This window comes from Sus scrofa, chromosome 4, assembly GCF_054392235.1.
Source record: "Sus scrofa isolate SSC_HxYL_T2T_F1_AM1 chromosome 4, Sscrofa_HxYL_maternal_Yorkshire_Landrace_v2.0, whole genome shotgun sequence".
NCBI classification, from domain to species: Eukaryota; Metazoa; Chordata; class Mammalia; order Artiodactyla; family Suidae; genus Sus; species Sus scrofa.
This window is the reverse complement of record NC_139386.1, coordinates 45,731,991-45,755,040: the sequence shown is the minus strand read 5'-3', so window position 1 is coordinate 45,755,040 and position 23,050 is coordinate 45,731,991. Positions and strand designations below refer to the sequence as shown.

General features: G+C 37.3%; 1 protein-coding gene across 7 annotated transcripts in view; it reads left to right on the top strand.

Annotated features, from left to right (window-relative positions):
* Positions 1 to 23,050, top strand: part of LRRC69 (leucine rich repeat containing 69) — a 93,602-nt gene that overhangs the window by 54,351 nt on the left and 16,201 nt on the right. For 3 of the 7 annotated variants that reach the window (XM_085021086.1, XM_085021088.1, XM_085021087.1), the window contains 3 exons: positions 2,538 to 2,639; positions 14,482 to 14,548; positions 15,350 to 18,047. In XM_085021086.1, coding sequence (XP_084877212.1) covers positions 2,538 to 2,639; positions 14,482 to 14,548; positions 15,350 to 15,510 — 330 coding nt within the window. In that variant the 3' untranslated portion in view covers positions 15,511 to 18,047. Of the gene's footprint in view, positions 1 to 2,537; positions 2,640 to 14,481; positions 14,549 to 15,349; positions 18,048 to 23,050 lie in introns of those variants that run through there. The other 4 variants (XR_014843008.1, XM_085021084.1, XR_014843007.1 and 1 more) reach the window with 3 other exon arrangements.

The following is a 23,050-nucleotide window of genomic DNA, read 5'->3' as shown; positions in this document are numbered from 1 at the left end:
TGGATACTAGCTGGGTTCATAACTCACTGAGCCACAATGAGAACTCTGATTCTGTTTCTAAATAGTGAGTTACTAAGGTTTGAACGTCTCAGCTAGATTGAGAGAAGGAAGTAGGTTTTTGTGTTTTTCAGAGAAATATTCACAAAAAAGGACACAAGAAGGTTAGTTTAATTCAGAGACATTGGAGAGAGACTGCTGGTCTTCTGTAGGTGAGACAAATGAATTTTATGACATGTTGAAATTGGCATACATGTTTTATTTTGGTTCTTTGACTGTGATATAAATGGAGTTTAATTAACGTTCCATAGGAAAGAGTAATGAGGATCTCATGGGGATTCAAGAAGGGAATATGGTAAAACTGGGCAGAACTCAGAGGTACTGGATCAAGTGTGTGGTCCTCAGTTCAAGCAGATTCTGGTTATCAGTTCAAGTCAGCTTAACAGCATGACTGCTAGGTTATCACAATTATTGTACTGCTGATACAATGTAGCCATAGCCCAAATGCTTGTTCTGCTTATACCTTGTTTCTGTTCCCCTTAAACTTCAACATACACATAACCTACTATGGACTCTCCAGCTCCTTATTCTGTTCCAGATTCCAGAGCTAAATGGATAATTTCCATATTTCTTTATTCAAATTCTCCAAGGAGTATATGATTAGGTGAGCCCATTGGATCCCAGATGCTTGGATCAGGCCTATGATTAGCTTTCATCACAGTGGTTGTTTGAGTGGGCATGTGCAAAGAGACTCTGAAGAGCTTTAACAACATTTTATTAGCAGAAGAGATCGTGCTGCTGGAGTGACGACACTAACAAATAATATCGTTCTATTGAGAAGGAGAGGTGACAGAAAACCATGGGTTTCATATAGAGAGAGGATATTAAAACATATTGCCCTTGAGAATATTCAGAATGGACATTGAGAGATTATGTGATTTGAGATTATTGAAACTTAGTTGCTAAAAAATACATGGTAATAAATTTCATTATTAATCTCTTTTCATTAAGATAATTTCTTTCTGATATATTATGTATGGTAAGTTAACAAGCTGGGTAACTCATTGCCATGTTTGATGGAAGACTAGTAACAAGATTTGAAGGAAGAGAAACATGACTCCGAGAGAAAAATGTATGCCCTTTGAACTATGTTCAGCTTTGAAATAAGGTTCATATGTGTGAATGGTATGTGCATATATCAAGGTATTCAAGTTTATATCAGTTTTTTAAAAAAGGGCTATGAGTTTAGGTATAATTATAGAATTTTTTCCTTTAGGACTGGAAGGGAAAAATGATAGTTTCGTTAAGCACAAGAAATGCTCTTTTCATTTCAGCACACCCAGCACTGACTTGGGGCTGCCACTGGATTTGTCTCTCTAGCGTGCTCCCTGTTTATTGATAACACAGGAAATTGAATTAAGAAAGTCAAAATGTCTGTAGGTGACTCCAGTGTAGCTTTGAACTCTGTATTTTGTTTTAAAATCTTATCTATGTTGTAGAAATTTCTGGAGACTTTTGAGATCTAATGACCTGGAAAGATGTTTTAATTTGTTGAGTGCTTGCTATGTTTCAAATATTGGCCTGAAATCAAGGAAATATCTCTAATTTTTCTGTAAATGTGGGGTGCAGTGGTGTAATGGTACTGGCTTATCAGGCTCACAAGAGCTGATTTTCCACATCTCTTCCCAAATCAGTGTTCAGTGACTAGAATCAGCCACGGTAGGAGTATTTATACCATAGAATGAAATCATGCCACAAATCAGGGCTTTTTTCTTTTTCTTTCTGGAGAATGATTTTACCTGCATGCAACTGAAGATAGGTCTTATTGTCCCCACTTCACAGATGAAACCAAGTCTCAGAAAAGTAACTCCCTAAATGAGTTTAATTTAAAAAACTACATGAGTTCTTGGGAATCAAGGCATAATATTAAAAAAGAGAGTTCCTTATTTTCCTACCCAAGGGGTGGAATCCGGTTGAATTTAGGTTTTCTTCATAAAGGATTAAATATCCCTGTGAGTTGTACATTTTCCTTTTTTATTTTCATTGTGCACAACAGGTAAATTAACTGTACTTCAATATAATGAAAATGTTTTTGATGTTTCTGCTTACCTTATCTTCCTCACTGATCACAAATGGATGGATCATAGGACAGTATTTGAGACCTAGATTTTGGTGTATATTAGAGTGTTATTTTTTTTATCATACTTGGTTCCTAACAAACATATTATTTACAAACTGTTCCCAGAATTTGATTAATTAACCTATATTCTATTACTAACCAGTTCTATGATCCTGAACAAGTTTTCTCAGCTGTCTAGCAGAGGGGATGCCATCAGTGACTAACTTAGTTCATTATCATCCATGCTGACATGAAGATTCTAAGCTTCTAATTACTGGCGTATGTCTTGCTGCTAAAATACTAATATAGAATATGTCATAAACAAAACAATTTTATTCTAATTTTATTGAAGATGTAGCTTCAGAAATAAAGTGTATTTTGCTATGTAATTAAGTGGGTTTTTGTTTGTTTGTTTTGAAAGTTTCAAGGTCTGAAGCTGAAGGAGTTCTACTGTGAAGGAAACCCACTCTTCCTGAAGCAGCCAGTTAATGCTGTAAAACAAGAGGATGTCTGGAGTCTACAGGTGAAGCCTTATATCATTCTTCAAGGTCTTCAAACTAAAGCTGTTATTTAAGTTTTGAAGTTTTCTTCTAAAGCATTCTTGCCAAGCCAGGAAATGATTAATATAACCCTACTCTATTGGCAATGTAGATCCTAGTCATAATCTTTTTTGGCTTTCTTGCAGAATCCATTGTAATCCTATCTGATTTCCAGAGTGACCAAATTCAGAGATATTTAAACATTTGGTTGCATGAAAAACAGGGGGGTATCTAAGGATATATTTGATTTCTTCTTACTGGGGTGTCTTTCCTCTTCTGTCTCCTTTTTACTTGCTGCTGTTCCTAGTGGATGGATAAATATGATCCAGAATCATGTTCCTTTACTCAAATAAGTTGATGATATTAAAAGAAGGAATAGAGAAGTATATTGAAGGAATCTCTTTGTGTCCTCTAGTGATAAAGATTGCAACTCTTTCCACATTCTGAGTATAAGTATCCATCATGAATCTGGATTTCTCAGGTCTTTTAGGTCTATATCGGAACATGTGAAATTGTCTTAAAACGTTCAAGTATCCTGGCTGTAAGAAACAACCAACCTTGTTTAATGGTTTAGTATTTTTTTTTTTTTTTGTATTTTTGCTATTTCTTGGGCCGCTCCCGCGGCATATGGAAGTTCCCAGGCTAGGGGTCAAATTGGAGCTGTAGCCGCCGGCCTACACCACAGCCACAGCAACACAGGATCTAAGCTGCGTCTGCAACCTATACCACAGCTCACGGCAACACCGGATCATTAACCCACTGAGCAAGGCCAGGGATCGAACCTGCAACCTCATGGTTCCTAGTCGGATTCGTTAACCACTGCGCCACGACGGGAACTCTAGTATTTTTTTAAAATAACGTTTTCCCATTATTGCAAAGTAATGTATGTTTAATACAGAAAAACTAGAAACTGCAGGTGAGTAAGTAATAATGCCAGTTGATTAAGAATTTATTTATAACAGTAACAAGCTTATTTATAGAAACTAGGAAAAAAGGCAATTGATCTTCTTAAAAATACTCAGAAATCCAGTTTGCAGAGATACAACCACTGTTCTCTATGACATTTATTGTGCTAGAACTTTCCATGCATTCAGAAATTTTTATTATTAAAGATGAATTCAAACTCCATACACTATTTAGAGACTTTTTTTTTTACTCAAATTATTGAGAATGTCTTTCCAATCAATAAAAAATAAGTCTATGAAAACTTTTGTGATGAATACATAATATTCTGCTATGTAATTGTACCATAATATTGTAAACTACTTTCCTACAGTTAGATGCTTGGATATTAATAATTTTCTAACTTCTGGGGCTTTATAAATAAGGCTACAGTGATGGTCTTCTTCTCATGTCCATACATGTCCATATTATCTCTATGAGTGAAATTTCTGAGGCAAAGAACTTTAATCTTTTAAAGTTTGATTAGCTCTTTTCAAATTGATTCCAGAGAATCAATCTATATTTCCACAAATAGTATTATTTCCCACTCTCGTGTAAAAAAAAATCTAATCTGAAATTTAATTATAAATGGTTGTAAAAACTGGAGTATTTAATTTGTTTAATTCCTTATAACCTAATTGTTCTCTTTGAATATGCACTTCATCATCACAATAATAAATAATAATAGACAACTAACACTTATTAAGATTAGCATGAAGGGGGTTCCCATCATGATGCAGTGGAAACAAATCTGACTAGGAACCATGAGGTTACAGGTTCGATCCCTGGCCTTGCTTAGTGGGTTAAGGATCTGGTGTTGCCATGAGGTGTGATGTAGGTCACAGACATGGCTCGGATCTGATGTTGCTGTGGCTGTGGCATAGGCCAGCAGCTGTAGCTCTGATTAGACCCCTAACCTGGGAACCCCCATATGTGGCAGGTGCGGCCCTGAAAAGACAAAAAGATATATATATATATAAAAAGATTAGCATGAGCAAGGCATTGTTCCAAGCACTTAACAGGAATGAACTCATTTAGTCCTACGATAACCCTTAAAAAGTAGGTGCCATTATTGTTCCCCTTTTATAGGTAAACTGAGACTCAGAGAAGTTAAGTAACTTGTCCATGTTCACAAAGCTAGTTAGTTTTGGGGATGATGATTCCAGGCTAAGCAGTTGGGCTCCAGATCCCATGCTGCAATATTGCCTCAGAAAAGGGCTGCCGAAAGTGAGGGAAAAGAGAAACAGGGGTAGTCTCTGGTTGGAAGAGGTTCTGGTTTGTGGAGGGGATGGGTTGAGCAGATAATCCATTGTGGTAGGGGTTAACAGGAAGCCCTTGAGGGTAAGAATGCTACCCTATGTGTGGGACCCAGGTGCAGAATGAGAGAGCAATATTTCTTCCTCCTCATTTTCAAAACATTAAGACTCAGGAGCATAAGAGTTTTTGGATTTTTGTTTTGTGTATTTAGTAGAAGTAATTATTTTTACTTACAATATGTAAATGATTTGGGTATTTTTCAAAGTACCTCTAAGAAGTTTTCTTAGGTGTTGTGTATTATGTATTTTATATTTGAACTTAAAGTAAAAGTTATTTCTACTGGATATTTGATTAACATTGCTGATTAAACTATTTGGGTTGTCAAAGAACTATAGGGATTTTTTTCAGGCTATGCCTTGGTTAAACTTTCTAAAAACTTTTCTTCACCTCAGAGAATTGTAAACTAAAATTTAACATTGATAACTATATTATAACAAAATATTATCCAGAATATATTGCATTAGCAGATGCCAGGCTAAAACTTATACATGTGTTATCTAATTTAATTCTTTGACCTCAATGGGATAGTATAGTATTGGAAAATTTTACAGGTGAGGTATCCAAGATCAGAGAAGTTAAGGACTTATCCAAATAGGATCACACTAATAGGTCATAGAGCCAGGATTTGCACCAATTTAGATATCTGACTCATAATCTTTGCTCCTGATGCTGTTTTAGCACCCATGATACAGTAAGAATTGATCATACAACAGTTCCAAAGTTCATAATTCCTTCTAAGGATTCATATTTGTTTTTATATATTACAATTTTTATATTTATACAAATATAATTTTATATGGATAATACTAAAATTCAATTGAAAGTCATCCTATGTAGGGAAAAATAAAAGAAACACTTGAAACTAATATCTGTGATTGTTTAAAACAGGAATAATTGCTCTCTAGTTAGCTAACAAATATTTTAACAGAATAGCATATAAACTGTTCAAAAGGAACAATTTTGTCCATAAAAGATTTCTTGACTTTAAAATAATGCCACAATTAGGCCATCAAGTTGTATATTATCATAAACTGCATTGCATGTATCTTTAAGAGGTTTCCTAAAAGATAATATTGGTCATACCAAAATTATCTTATTTTATATATACTTATACTTCACTTCCAAGTAATAACCTTATATTTCAGTAGTATATATTAATTCTTCCAAAGTGACACCTTGGCAGCAAATAGCAGAAGGATATAAATAATGGGTAATGGAGACAAGGCAAGATAGCAGAAGAGTAGGGGGACATGCTCGCCCTCTCCCACAAACACAACAAAAAAACACGTCTACACATAAAATGACTCGCATAGAACAACAACTGAATGCTGGCAGGAGAACCTAAACATCCCAAAATGGCAAGAATCTCTTGACATAACTGGGTAAAACAAGAGAAAAGAGGAGAGAGAGAGAGGGAGAAGGGACATCAGGACCGGACTGGCACTCCCGAGAGGGAACTGTGAAGGAGAAAGGGAACCCACACCCTGGAAAGTCACCTAACTTACAGAAAGATCAACCTAGTTGGAGGGATCTCCAGAATCCAAGAAAAGTGCAGCAGCAGGTCTGAGATCTATAAAGCAGAGTGAGAGCCGCACAGATCATCTGAACCACTGGCACAGACACCAAAAACCGAGACACTCAGGTGGGGGCTGGGCACTAAGACCTAGGCCTCAGAGTTTAGTTCCTGGGAGTGGGCTGGGGTTGATGGTGTGGAGACAGCCTGAGGGACTAGGAAGCGGTGTGTTGCGGGTGGAGGGAGAAATATGCTAAGGGCTGGGGAGTGGAAAGCTGCAATAGAGGGAACCCGGGAGAAGGTCTGGACCCACAGGAGAGAGGAGGGGAGAGGAGGAGGAGCATGCCGCCAGGAGAAGGAGAATACACCTTGCGCCCAGAATGCGCACTTGCCCCCCAGCTAGCAGAGAGCAGAGCTTCCCAGTGCATCACCAGCCCCATGCATGCCTGGTCAGAAGCTATCCATCACCATGGGAAGCCATCCATCACCGTGCTTTTCCCTGGCCTGGCCTGCCTGCACACAGGAAGCACCCCACTCCTGTGGAGCAAGCCAGCCAGCACCACTCGCCCTAGGGAAGAGCTCTGCAGCCCAGGCGTGCCAGGGCAAGCCCTGCCCAGCCACAGGAAGTATGCTTCCACCTCGGTGCACACATGCCAGTCCTGCCCACCCTCAGGAAGAGCTCCTTTGCCTTGGAGCAAGTGAGCTAGCCTCACCCGCTCTAGGGAAGTGCTGCACTTTAGTGGAACAAGCCGCCCAGAACCAACCACCCTCAGGAAGAGCTCCGCAGCCCAGGAGCACCAGGGTGAGCCCTGCCTGGCCACAGCAAGTGCACCTCCACTGCAGTGCCCACCTGCCAGTCCCACCCACCCTCAGAAAGTGCTCCTTTGCCTCCGAGAGAGATGGGTAGCCCCACCCACCTTTGGGAAATGCCCCACTGCCTCAAAGCAGGCCAGCCAATACTGCCCACCCTCAGGAAGCACTCTGCAGCAGCTCCAGGGCAAACACTGACCAGCCACAGGGAGTGCACCTCCACCATGAAAAAGAAAAACATAAGCAAGATAAAGAAGCTCAGAAACCATTCCCTGTTAAAGTTAACAGGAGAATTCACCTAAAGCCATCAACAACAAAACAGACCTCTGCAGTCTGACAGACTTGGAGTTCAAAAGGGAAATAGTGAAACTATTGAAGGAATTAAGAGAAGATGTGAACATTAATGCAGACTCCCTCGGAAAGGAACTAGAAAATATGAGGAGCCAAGAAAAACTAGAAAATTCATTTGCAGAGATACGAACAGAGCTAAGGGCAGTAAAAACCAGAATGAATAATGTAGAGGAATGAATTAGTGATGTGGAAGATAGAATAATGGAAATCACCCAAACAGGACAGCAGACAGATAACCAAATGAGAAAACATGAAAGAAATATAAGAGACCTATGGGATAATATAAAGTGGGCCAATCCATGCATAATAGGAATTCCAGAAGGAGAAAAAAAGAAAAGGGGATTGAAAATATATTTGAAGAAATTATGGCTGAACACTTTCCAAATCTAAAGGAAACTGATATCAAGATACAGGAAGCATAGAGGGCCCCAAAAAAGCTGAATCCAAATAGACCCACTCCAAGACATATTATAATAAAAATGACAAAAGATAATGATGAAGAGAGGATCCTGAAGGCAGCAAGAGAAAAGCAAAGTGTCACGTATAAGGGAACCCCCATAAGGCTATCAGCTGATGTCTCAACAGAAACTCTACAGGCCAGGAGGGAATGGCAAGAGATATTTAAAGCACTAAAAGGAAAAAATATGCAACCTAGAATGCCCTATCCAGAAAGAATATCATTTAAAGTAGAAGGGGAAATAAAGGATTTCTCCCACAAACAAAAGCTGAAAGAGTATAGCAATACAAAACCCATTCTAAAAGACATACTTAAAGGGCTCCTCTAAATTAAAAAAAAAAAAAAAGAGGAAGAACTAGGATGGAGGAAACCACAATCAGAGAGCAGTCATTTAAAGCTTTTTTTTTTTTTTTTTTTTTTTTTTTGTTGTTGTTGTTGTTGTTGTTGCTATTTCTAGGGCCGCTCCCGCAGCATATGGAGGTTCCCACGCTAGGGGTTGAATCGGAGCTGTAGCCACCTGCCTACGCCAGAGCCACAGCAACGCGGGATCCGAGCCGCGTCTGCAACCTACACCACAGCTCACGGCAACGCCGGATCGTTAACCCACTGAGCAAGGCCAGGGATCGAACCCGCGACCTCATGGTTCCTAGTCGGATTCGTTAACCACTGCGCCACGACGGGAACTCCCAGAGAGCAGTCATTTAAATAAGCCAGCATACAGATCTAATTATGAAGATGTTTAAAATAAAAAAATAAAATTCAAAAAAGACATCAAAATCATAAAACATGGGCAAGGGAAGTAAGGAAATGAATAGATTCTTTTTTTTCTTTTTTAAAATTTTATTATGGTAATGAAGTTTTTGAGCTTACAGGACTATCAGACTAAAACACACAATAATAGAAGGGGTTAACATACTTTAAAAACAGGGCAAGCACACATCAAAACCAAACATTACATTCCTGAAAAATGAAAAGAAAATTACTCAAGCAGAAAATAATTGGAGACCATCCAGCCAAAAAGAAGAAAGAAAGACTGGAGAATCATAGAATCAACTAGAAAACGAGGTTTAAAGTGGCAATAAATAAACATCTATCAATTATCACCTTGAATGTCAATGGACTGAATGCTCCAATCAAAAGACACAGAGTGGCTGGTTGGATAAAAAAGCAAAAACCTTCAATCTGCTGCCTACAGGAAACTCACCTTAGGACAAAGGACCCATACAGATTGAAAGTGAGGGTATGGGAATGGGCAAGATAGGAAAGCAGAAGTTGCAATACTTATATCAGACAACATAGATATTAAAATGAAGGCCATAAAGAAAGACAAAGAAGGACACTATTTAATGGTTAAAGGATCCATTCAAGAAGAAGACGTTACAATCATCAACATATATGCCCCCAAATATAGGAGCACCCAGATGCCTACAACAAATATTAACAGACAAAAAAGGAGAAATTGATTGGAATACAATCATAGTAGGAGACATTAACACCCCACTCACATCAATGGACAGATACTCTAGACATAAAATCAATAAAGCAACAGAGATCCTAAAGGGCACAATAGAAAATTTAGATTTAATTGACTTTTTCAGGACATTACATCCAAAAAAAAAAAAAAACCAGAATAAACATTCTTCTCAAGTGCGCATGGAACATTCCCAAGAATTGATCCCATATTGGGGCACAAAGCTAACCTCAACAAATTTAAGAGTATAGAAATTATTTCAAGTATCTTCTCTGACCACAATGACATGAAACTAAAAATCAACCACAGGAAAAGAAAGGAGAAAAAACCTATTACATGGAGACTAAACAACATGCTACTAAAAAACCAATGGGTCAATGAGGAAATCAATAAAGAAATTAAAAAATACATCGAGACAAATGATAATGAAGACACAACCTCTCAAAATCTATGGGATGTCCCAAAAGCAGTGCTCAGAGGGAAGTTCATAGAAATACAGGCCTTCCTCAAAAAAGAAGAAAAATCTCAAATTGATAACTTAACCCACCACCTAAATGAATTAGAAAAAGAAGAACAAAAAACACCTAAAGTCAACAGAAGGAAGGAAATCATAAAGATCAAAGAGGAAATCAATAAAATAGAAATTTGAAAAACAATCAAAGAACTCAATAAAACCAAGAGCTGGTTCTTTGAAAAGGTGAACAAGATTGACAAATCTCTGGCTAGACTCACCAAGAAGAGGAGAGAAAAAACCCAAATAATCAAAATAAGAAATGAAAAAGGAGAAATCACAATGGATACTGCAGAAATACAGAAAACCATAAGAGAATACTATGAACAATTATATGCCAACAAGTTTGACAATCTGGAAGACATGGACAACTTTATATAGTCTTACAGAATGCCAAAACTGAACCAAGAGTAAACAGATCAACTGAAAAGCCCATTCACTAGAAATGAAATTGAATCATGTCATAAAAACACTCCTACAAATAAAAGCCCAGGACCAGATGGCCTCACAGGTGAATTCTACCAAACATACATAGACGGACTGGTGCCCATCCTCCTTAAACTTTTCCAAAAGTTTGAAGAAGAAGGAATACTCCCTAAGACATTCTATGATGCTACCATCACACTAATTCCAAAACCAGACAAAGATATCACCAAAAAAGAAAACTATCAGCCCATATCTTTGATGAATATAGACACAAAAATTCTCAACAAAATTTTAGCCAACCAAATCTAACAACATATAAAAAAGATTGTACACCATGACTAGGCAGGATTCATCCCAGGTTCACAAAGATGGTTCCACATATGCAAATCAATCAACATCATACACCACATTAACAAAAGAAAAGTCAAAAACCATATGATCATCTCAATAGATGCAGAAAAAGCATTTGACAAAGGCCAACATCCATTTGTGATAAAACTCTCACCAAATGGGTATAGAGGGAACATACCTTAACATAATCAAAGCCATTATTACAAACCCACAGCAAATATAATACTCAATGGAGACAGCTGAAAGCTTTCCCATTAAAATCTGAAACAAGACAGGGATGCCCACTCTCACCACTGCTATTCAACATAGTTTTGGAAGTCCTAGCCACAGCAATCAGACAAACAAAAGAAATAAAGGGCATCCAAATATGAAGAGAAGAAACAAAACTGATACTGTATGCAGACAACATGATACTATACATAGAAAACCCTAAGGACTCATCCCCAAAACTACTTGAACTGACCAACAAATTCAACAAAGTAGCAGAGTATGAGATGGACATTCAGAAATCAGTAGCATTTCTGTATGCTAACAATGAAATATTAGAAAAGGAATACAGAAATACAATACCCTTTAAAATTGCAGCACAAAAATCAAATACCTGGGAATACACCTGACCAAGGGGGTAAAAATATACTGAGAACTATAAAACATTAATCAAGGAAGTTAAAGAAGATGTAAAGAAATGGAAAGATATTTCATGCTCCTGGGTTGGAAAAATTAATATTGTGGAGTTCCCGTTGTGGCCCAGTGGTTAACGAATCTGACTAGGAACCATGAGGTTGCGGGTTTGATCCCTGGCCTTGCTCGGTGGGTTAAGGATCTGGCATTTCCGTGAGCTGTGGTGTAGGTCACAGACACGGCTTGGATATGGTGTTGCTGTGGCTCTGGCGTAGGCCAGCGGCTACAGCTTCAATTAGACCCCTAGCCTGGGAACTTCCATATGCAACAGGATCAGCCCTAGAAAAGGTAAAAGACCAAAAAAAAAAAAAAAAAAAAAAAAAAAAGAAAAGAAAAGAAAAATTATTATTGTGAAAATGGCCATACACCCAAAGCAATCTACAGATTCAATGCAATCCCTATCAAATTACCCATGACATTTTTCACAGAACTAAAACAAACAATCCAAACATTTATATGGAACCACAAAAACCCAGAATCGCCAAAGCAATCCTGAGGAACAAAAACCAAGCAGGAGGCATAACTCTCCCAGACTTCAAGCAATACTACAAAGCCACAGTCATCAAGACTGTGGTACTGGTACCAAAACAGACAGACAAACCAATGGAAGAGAATAGAGAACTCAGAAACAAACCAAGATACCTATGGTCAATTAACCTTGAACAAAGTTGGCAAGAACATAAAATGGGAAAAAGACAGTCTTTTCAGCAAGAGTTGCTGGGAAACGTGGACAGCTGCATGCAAATCGATGAAACTAGAACACACCCTCGCACCATGCATGGAAATAAACTCAAAATGGCTTAAAGCCTTAAATATAAGACAAGACACCATCGAACTTCTGCAAGAGAACATATGCAAAACATTCTCTGACATCAACCTTATGAATATTTTCTCAGGTCAGTCTCCCAAAGCAATAGAAATTAGAGCAAAAATAAACCCATGGGACCTCATCAAACTGAAAAGCTTTTGCACAGCAAAGGAAACCAAAAAGAAAACAAAAAGACAACTTACAGAATGGGAGAAAAGAATTTCAAATGATGCAACTGACAAGGGCTTAATCTCTGGAATACACAAGCAACTTATACAACTCAACAGCAAAAAAGCCAACAACCTAATGGAAAAATGGGCAAAGGACCTGAATAGACATTTTTCCAAGGAAGATATACAGATGGCCAACAAGCACATGAAAAAATGCTCAACCTCCCTGATTATTAGAGAAATGCAAATCAAAACTACCATGAGATACCACCTCACACCAGTCAGAATAGCCATCATTAATAAGTCCACAAAGATCAAGTGCTGGACAGGTTTTGGAGCAATGGGAACCCTCCTGCACTGTTGGTGCGAATGTAAGCTGGTACAGCCACTATGGAGAACAGTATGAGGTACTTTAGAAATCTATATGATCCAGAAATCCTACTCTTGGGCATATATCTTGACAAAACTTTCTGTAAAAAAGACACATGCACCCGCATGTTCATTGCAGCTCTATTCACAATAGGCAAGAGTGGAAACAACCCAAATGTCCATTGACAGACAATTGGATTAGGAAGAAGTGGTATATATACACAATGGAATACTAATCAGCCATAAAACAGAACAAAATAATGCCATTTGCAACAACATGGATGGAACTAGAGAGAATCTCATATTGACTGAAATAAGAAAAAGACAAATACCATATGATATCACTCATATATGGTATCTAATATACAGCACAAATGTACCTTTCCACAGAAAAGAAAATCACAGACTTGGAGAACAGACTTGTGGTTGCCCGGGGGGAGGGGTAGGGAGTGGGAGGGACTGAGAGCTTGGGGTCAACTGATGCAAACTATTGCTCATGGAATGGGTTTACAATGAGATCCTGCTGTGCAGCACTGAAAACTATGTCTAGATACTTACAATGCAGCATGACAATGGAAGAAAAAATTATGTATGCATATATGTGTAACTGGGTCCCCATGCTGTACAATGGAAAAAAAAATGTGTGTTGTGGGAAAAAACAATAAAAAATAAATTAAAAAAATAATGGGTAATGTAAGTGTTGTTAAGAGACATACCAAGTGCTACAAACATTTTTGGTTCCAGAAATCATAAATGGAAAAAGTGAACTGTATGAATTGTGACCTATTTATGGGTCCCATGTATTTCAGCAAATTCTTCTACTGTCTGCTGTTTTGGGGGAGAAAATTTTTATATTTACATTTCTGCAGCTTCATAGCGAGAATAGCCATTTCATTCTGGTCGTTAAAACTTACCTCTAAAATCAGTATTTCATTCAGAATCACAAGCTATGCTCTGTGTAAGTTGTTAGAAAGGGATGATATAGACATCCAATTTAGGAATCCTGTTATATTGGCGTAATAGGATAATTCTTTCAGAAAGGATGACTTCATTATGTAGCCATTCCAGAGAATAAGCTATAATGTGTAGGAGATTATGCTCTTGAAGGATCAGACATTTAAGGAACAGGCTCAGGCCTGTTTGTGTATAAAGGCAGCTTTTCCAGGTGTTTGTTAAGTGGAATAGTAATAAGGAACAGGTGGACAGCAGTTTATAGGATTTTGTTTTTATTTTTAAGGATTTTATTTTATTTTTTTTATTTTTTCTTTTTTAGTTGTGCCTGCCACATATGAAAGTTCCTGGGCCAGGGATTGAATCCAAGCTGCAGCTGTGACCTACACCATAGCTGCAGCAATGCTGGATCCTTAACCACCATACCAGGCTAGGGCTTGAACCTACACTGCCACAGAGACAATGCCAGATCATTAACCTACTGCACTGCAGCAGGAACTCCTTAAAGATTTTAATTGGGGTAGATGAGTGAAAGACATAATCTTTCACTTGTGTGTGTGTGTGTGTATATATATATGTATGCATGTATTTCCAAAGATTCCTGTCAGAGCCTGATGTGGAAAATCTTTCGCTTTGCCCATAAAAAAAGTCTCATACACTGTTAAGATTCATGCAGTGTTTTTGTAATATTTACACAGGACTTCATGCTACTGGCACAAATAATGGGGGCCATTACTGGAGTAAATCAAATGTTTATATTGTTTGGTAAGTAAAGATAAAAACTATGAGTTGTATTTTATTTACATTAAGATGATGGTGTTGATGGTCGTGGTGAAGGTCAACTTATATTTCTTTAATATCCATTTTGGGGTATTTAATGTTATAATAATATATTTGTCTAAAGCAAAGTTTCTGGACATATTTGTGTGGATAGGTTTAATGCATACTAAATTCATTGATTTGGTTAATAGATATCAGTACTCTAACAATATGGCTCAATTCAGGTACTCAGCACAGGAGAACACTTAGTCTAGTGCTTCTCAAACTTTAACACACATACAAATATCTGGGGAATCTAGTTAAATTGCAGACTCTGGTTCAGTAGTTCTGAAGTGCAACTAAGTCTTAATCTCTAAAAAGCTTCTAGGTGATGCAGATTCTACTGATGTGTGACCTGCAGTTTAAGCAGTAAGGATTTAGACCTTAGTGAATTTGACAGACTTAATTTTTGAGTTCAGTCTGAATATTTGTATGGTTCTTGCCTATTGTAATAAGTACAAAATGTGAAACTAAACTTTATTAATGTAAATTTATTATAACTTGGATTCTATATGTCAGAGACATAGAAATATTACAATGGAAATAATTTGAATTTTGTATCATGTTGAAAACAAAACACAATTCTAGTCATTGACAGTTTAATTCATTATGTATACTATGGAAATCTAATTTAACAGAAACTGTGAGGAATAAGGTAAAAATATAAATTAGTGAAATGGGAATCAATGTAATGTAAAATAGTTATCTTAAAAATAATCTGAGGATCTATATTCTTTTTTAATTTAGGAAACAACATCAAGATTTATAATGAATCAGCTAGCAGCAAAGAATCCTTTCCTAATGCAAGCCATAAAATGGTACCCACAGGTCAGGAGCATACTCTCTCAGGGAAGAAAATGTGCGATATGTGGAAAGTACTTTTTAACCACATGGCTGGAATGTGTTAAATTTTTCCCTCCATCTAAGGTAAATGGTGCTTTTTGTGTGAATATGAGCATATGACCTCCCCTCATTCTTTGTCTGTATCTAAGTCAACCAATACTAATTACATTTATATCTAAGAATTGACTTCTATGATGATATAATGAGTTTTTCCCATATTTTTAAGATATATTTTAAACATAACATTGTGTAAGCTTAAGGGTACAACATGTTAGTTTGATACATTTATAAGTGCAAAATGATTACCACCACAGTTTGAGCTACTATCTCCATCTTGTCACAGTTATCACTGCTTTTTTTTTTCTGATGATAACATTTAAGATCTACTTTCTTAGTGACATTAAAATATATGATACAGTATGATTAGCTGTAATCACCATGCTGTACATTAGATCTCCAAACTTGTTAACATTATAACTGGGAGTTTGTATGCTTTGACTGACATCTCTTCATTTCCATCACTCCCCAACCTCAGGTAACTCCCACTTTAGTGTTTCTGTAAGTTTGTCTCTCTAGATTCCACATATAAGAATTATTATGTAGGGTTGTCTTTCTCTCTAGGTTACCCTTTAATTTTGTTGAGTTTGTTTTGATGTTTAGAAGCTCTGTAATTTGATTTAATCCCACTTGTTTATGTTTGCTTCTTTTGCCAGTACTTTTGCTGTCATATCCAGGAAATCATCTCTGAGACCAAGGCCAAGGAATTTTTTTTCTCCTATGTTTTCTTCTAGGAGTTTTGTGGTCTCAGTCCTTAAATTTTAGTATTTAATCCATTTCAAGTTCGTATTTGTGAGTGTTGTAAGATAGAGGTCCAATTTAATTCTCCCGCATGTAGTTATCCAGTTTTCACAACACCATTTATTGAAGAGACTATCCTTTTTTCATTGTATATTTTTGTCTTCCTTGTCAAATATTAGTTGACCTTAAATGCAAGGGTTTATTTCCAGGCTCTCAATTTTGTTACATGTGTCTATGTGTCTATTTTTATGCCAGTACTGTTCTTTTTTGATAACTATAGCTTTGTAGTTTAAAATCAGAAAATGTGATGTGTCCAACTTTGTTCTTCTCTTTCAGGATTGCTTTGGCTATTTGGGGTCCTTTGTGGCCTCTCATACATTTTTGGTATTGTATTTTCTGTTTCTGAAAGTATAAAATTCATTGGAAATTTTGAAAAATATCATTGGAATTTTGATAGGGATTGAATTGACTCTATAGATAGCTTTTGATAATATGGGCATTTTGACAATATTAATTCTTCCAATCCATTAACATGGAATATTTTTCCATTTGTTTGTGTCTTCTTCAGTTTCTTTCATCCAAATCTTGAAGTTTCCCATGCATAGATCTTTCATCTCTCTTGTTAGATATATTCCAAGAACTTTATTGTTTTTGATGCTATTGTGATTGGGATTTTCTTTATTTTTCATATATTTTGTTACTAGTGTGTGGAAATGAAGCTGTTTTCTGCATGTTGATTTTGTATCCTGCAACCTTACTGAATTTGGTGAGTAGCTGTAGCATTTTTTTGGAGGAGTCTTTAGGTTTTTCTATATATAATATAATATAATATCATCTACAATTTACTTCTTTTTATCTATTTGGATGGCTTTTATTTCATTTTTCAGCCTGATTAGGATTTTCAGTAGTATATTGAATAGAGGTGGTTAGAATGGCTACCCATTATATAAGGAGATCTTAGCTAGCACAGTGCTTGTAAATTTCATTTCTAAGAAAGACTGATAAATCACAAGAACTGGATTTTAATACCATCTCCTGTGTTTTATTAGGTCATTAATATATTTCATCAAATGTATTATAGAGAAAAATCTGACAGAGCTGTTGCCAATGAGGGCTAATGTCAAGGTGAAATTTAAAAGTAAGAATCATGGTTCAGCATATGCAAATAAATCAACATCATACACCACACTAACAAAAAAAAAGTCAAAAATCATATGATCATCTCAATAGACGCAGAAAAAGCATTTGACAAAGTCCAACATCCATTCATGATCAAGACCCTCGCCAAAGTGAATATAGAGGGAACATTCCTGAATATAATCAAAGCCATTTATGATAAACCCACAGCAAATATAATCCTCAATGGGGAAAAACTGAAAGCCTTCTCACTCAAATCTGGAACAAGACAGGGATGCCCACTCTCACCACTGCTCTTCAACATAGTTTTGGAAGTCCTAGCCACAGCAATTAGACAAACAAAAGAAATAAAAGGCATCCATATAGGAAGAGAAGAGATCAAACTGTCACTGTATGCAGATGACATGATACTATACATAGAAAACCCTAAGGACTCAACCACAAAACTCCTTGAACTGATCAATAAATTCAGCAAAGTAGCAGGATATAAGATGAACATTCAGAAGTCAGTGGCATTTCTGTATATCAGCAATGAAATATTAGAAAAGGAATACAAAAATACGATACCTTTTAAAATTGCACCTCAAAATCACATACCTCGGAATACACCTGACCAAGGAGGTAAAGGACCTATATGCTGAGAACTATAAAACTTTAATCAAAGAAATCAAAGAAGATATAAAGAAATGGAAAGATATTCCATGCTCCTGGACTGGAAAAATCAATGTTGTAAAAATGGCCATACTACCCAAAGCAATCTATAGATTCAATGCAATCCCTATCAAATTACCCATGACATTTTTCGCAGAACTAGAACAAACAATCCAAAAATGTATATGGAACCACAAAAGACCCAGAATCACCAAAGTAATCCTGAGAAACAAAAACCAAGCAGGAGGCATAACTCTCCCAGACTTCAAGAAATACTACAAAGCCACAGTCCTCAAAAGAGTGTGGTACTGGTATCAAAACAGACAGACAGACCAATGGAACAGAATAGAGAATCCAGAAATAAACCCTGACGCCTATGGTCAATTAATCTTTGACAAGGGAGGCAAGAACATAAAATGGGAAAAAGAAAGTCTATTCAGCAAGCATTGCTGGGAAACCTGGACAGCTGCATGCAAATCACTGACACCAGAACACACCCTCACACCATGCACAAAAATAAACTCCCAATGGCTGAAAGACTTAAATATACGACAGGACACCATCAAACTCCTAGAAGAAAACATAGGCAAAACACTCTCTGACATCAACATCATGAATATTTTCTCAGGTCAGTCTCCCAAAGCAATAGAAATTAGAGCAAAAATAAACCCATGGGACCTCATCAAACTGAAAAGCTTTTGCACAGCAAAGGAAACCAAAAAGAAAACAAAAAGACAACTTTCAGAATGGGAGAAAAGAATTTCAAATGATGCAACCGACAAGGGCTTAATCTCTAGAATATATAAACAACTTATACAACCCACCAGCAAAAAAACCAATCAATCAATGGAAAAATGGGCAAAAGACCTGAATAGACATTTCTCCAAAGAAGATATACACATGGCCAACCAACACATGAAAAAATGCTCAACATCGCTGATTATAAGAGAAATGCAAATCAAAACTACCATGAGATACCACCTCACACCAGTCAGAATGGCCATCATTAATAAATCCACAAATAAAAAGTGCTGGAGGGGCTGTGGAGAAAAGGGAACCCTCCTGCACTGCTGGTGGGAATGTAAACTGGTACAGCCACTATGGAGAACAGTTTGGAGATACCTTAGAAATCTATACATAGAACTTCCATATGACCCCACAATCCCACTCTTGGGCATCTATCCAGACAAAGCTCTACTTAAAAGAGACACATGCACCCGCATATTCATTACAGCACTATTCACAATAGCCAGGACATGGAAACAACCCAAATGTCCATTGACAGATGATTGGATTCAGAAGAAGTGGTATATATACACAATGGAATACTACTCAGCCATAAAAAAGAATGACATAATGCCATTTTTAGCAACATGGATGAAACTAGAGAATCTCATCCTGAGTGAAATGAGTCAGAAAGACAAAGACAAACACCATATGATATCACTTATAACTGGAATCTAATATCCAGCAGAAATGAACATCTCCTCGGAAAAGAAAATCATGGACTTGGAGAAAAGACTTGTGGCTGCCTGATGGGAGGGGGAGGGAGTGGGAGGGATCGGGAGCTTGGGCATATCAGACACAACTTAGAATAGGTTTACAAGGAGATCCTGCTGAGTAGCATTGAGAACTCTGTCTAGATACTCATGTTGCAACAGAAGAAAGGGTGGGGGAAAAATGTAATTGTAATGTATACATGTAAGGATAACTTGATCTCCTTGCTGTACAGTGGAAAAAAAAAAGATGTAAAAAAAAAAAAAGTAAGAATCAGCTGGACATTAAACACCAAGATAAAAGTGATCATCAGTGGTAACATGAAAATTAAAAAAATATGTTTGTTCTCAAGGTGGGAATAAATTTGTAATCCTGGTCACTTATAAAACCTATGAATCATTCACATTATCATCTGGAATATATTATTATATTCAAGAGATGCTAACTAGTAGAACACATGTTATGCTACTTGGCAAAAGTTTCCAAAACACTTTCCACTGGATATGACATGAACACCATGGACAAGTTGCCATGTTCATTTTTTTCCCAATGAACATCTTTCATGTGAAAGATGTTCTTGCACGGATAGATTCCCTCTAAAATCACGTGATGATCTATTAGTCTCATTTCATGTAGAGAAATTGCAACCTAATAATAGCAACCACAGCCCAAATTTATTTGGTACTGAGTGAGTCTGATATTGTGCTAAGCATGTCACCTGGAATACCTCAGTTAATGTCAGAATAACTCCATAACACCAGTGAGAAAACCAAAGTTCATGGGAGCAAAGTAATTTGGCCAAGTACACAAAGCTGTTAAGAAGAGGCTCTGGGGAAGGAATCTCTTAACCAGACAGATGCAGGACCATCTTTCCTATGCTTTTCAACTTAGTTATTCCTCTTTAACTTCGACTGAATTAAGGCATTCATGTTAATGAACCTTATTCTGTCATCATTTATTTATCCACTCAAACACTTCATTTTTTTTCACTGCTATATCAGGTCCTTTACCAAGGGCTGGGAATACAGAGTTCTTGCCTTCCAGGAATTCACACATTCCTAAGAGAAGTGGTATAGTAAGGTGATTGGAATCAGACAAATTGGGCTTGATGATCAGATGTACCACTTACCTCCTATGTCATCTTAATTTCCTCTTTGAGGCTAAGCTTTTATCTGTAAAATTGGAATGTGATGAGTGGTAGAAAGTAATGCATAGACTGTGCTAGCAACAGTGATTAATAAAGGTAGTACATGTTATTTACTTCATAAGGGCAAATTAAAAAAAATCAAGACTTCAGAAAGATTTTTCAAACACATTCTTCATTCAGACAAATTCAGACTCAGACAGATTCTACCACATTTTTGTAATAGGTGCTATGATGGAGAGCACAAGGTGCTATGAGAAACAGTCTCAATTAAATGGAGGCATTCTCTGGTCTATCCCAGCATGGTGATTGTTCTTGGCACTTGGCAAATACATAATACATGTTGAAATTATTTCAGTAGGTTTTGTTTGTAAATGTGCTTTGAATGATAGAGAGGCATCAGAATAGATGAAGAACCAGTGTACAGGCATTTTAGGTGAGGCAACTGTCTGTTCAAAGGTGATACTCTACAAATAAATTGCTCAATGAGTACAGGGAACTCACTGAGTGTGATGTATGGGAGATGAGGTTAGGGTTATGAGATCAGGATTGCTCTTGTGTGTAAAGTTGGAACTTAATTTCAAAAGCTGATTCATTAACTTGTCACAGCTCTCATAACAAAGTAGCACAAGACAGAGTGGTTTTTAGTAGAATTTTTTTTTTGTCTTTTTAGGGCCATGCCCATGGCATATGAAGGTTCCCAGGCTAGGGGTCGAATTGGAGCTGAAGGTGCTGGCCTGTGCCACAGCCACGGCAATGCTGGATCCAAGCCGCATGTGCAACCTCCACAACAGCTCACGGCAACACCAGATCCTAAACCCATTGAGCAAGGCCAGGGATTGAACCCGTGTCCCATTGGGTGCTAGCTGGGTCATTAACTGCTGGGCCATGACAGGAACTCCTAAACATTAGACATTTATTTTCTCATAATTCTGGAAGCTAGAAGTCTAAGACCAAGGTGTCAGAAGGCTTGGTTTCTTCCATGGCCTCTCCTTGTCTTGTAGATGGCCATCTTCTCCTTGTGTCCTTTTGTTGTTGTTGTTGTTTGTCTTTTTGCCTTTTCTAGGGACGCTTCCTGCGGCATATGGAGGTTCCCAGGCTAGGGGTCTAATCGGAGCTGTAGCCACCTGGCCTACACCAGAGCCACAGCAACTCGGGATCTGAGCCACGTCTGCGACTTACACCACAGCTAATGGCAATGCTGGATCCTTAACCCACTGAGCAAGGCCAGGGATCAAACCTGCAACCTCATGGTTCCTAGTCGGATTCACTAGCCACTGAGCAATGACAGGAACTCCTCCTTGTGTCTTTATATTATCTTGCTTCTGTACAAATTTGTGTCCAAATTTCCTCTTATAAGTACGCAAGTCATATTGAATTAGGGCCCACTCTAATGACATCATTTTAATTTAATTACCATTTTAAAGACTATTTCCAAGTAAGTCACATTTTGAAGTACTGGGGGTTAAGACTTCAGCATATAAATTTGGTGAGTAGGAAACAGTTCAGTCCATAACAGCTACTTACAGTTGTTGAAGCAAGGGAGTAGCAAGATGACATTTTTTTTAACAAAGAAATGTTGGAGCTGGTGATATGGATTTAAAGATTATGTAAGTGTGACATTTGAAGCCAGGGAATAAAGATTGCCTGAGGAAATTTACGCAGTGGAGTGAGAAGGCCTGAGGGGCAGAACCCTGAAGACAATACTATTAAAGGAGCAGGCAAAAGCCAGAGTTGGCAAAGGAGCATGAGAAATTGCAGCCAGTGGGGGAGGGGCAAAACCAGGTGGAGTGGCCACAAATTTTCAAGCTATAAAACACAGATGTGCAAGATACATGGTTTTCTTACTTTTTCTTCTACTGAATCCAAAGGCCTCACCTCCTCATTAGTCAGGAGGATTTTAACATAGGAATTTTGCAGGGGACACAAACATTCAGCCTATAGCAGGAGGCTTAAGGAAAACATTCCTGAGGAGGTGACATTTGAGTAATGTGAGTCCTTGATCCTTTTATTAAATTTGTGACTTAGTTTTCATTGTCTTCATTCATGGTAAGGCAACTAGGTAAGTGAAATAGTTTGTTCATAAGTTTCAAATCTATGAAATGACAGAATTAGGACTTTAGTTAATGCCTCCTGATACCACCTTCAGGTCACTTCTTGCTAACTATAGTATGAACATGTTTATTTTTAACTGGAAGACGAAGTGTAAATAAATTCATTGATTGTGGTATAATTATTCACAACAGTTACCTTCTTATATTTAAAAAACTGTCATGTAGAAGAGAGATGAGGGTTTTCTTTTCTTGTAGAATGGAACATAAAACTACTGGTATTCAGGCCCAGATAAATGGAATGGAAGGATTTTCCTTCAGGATTTC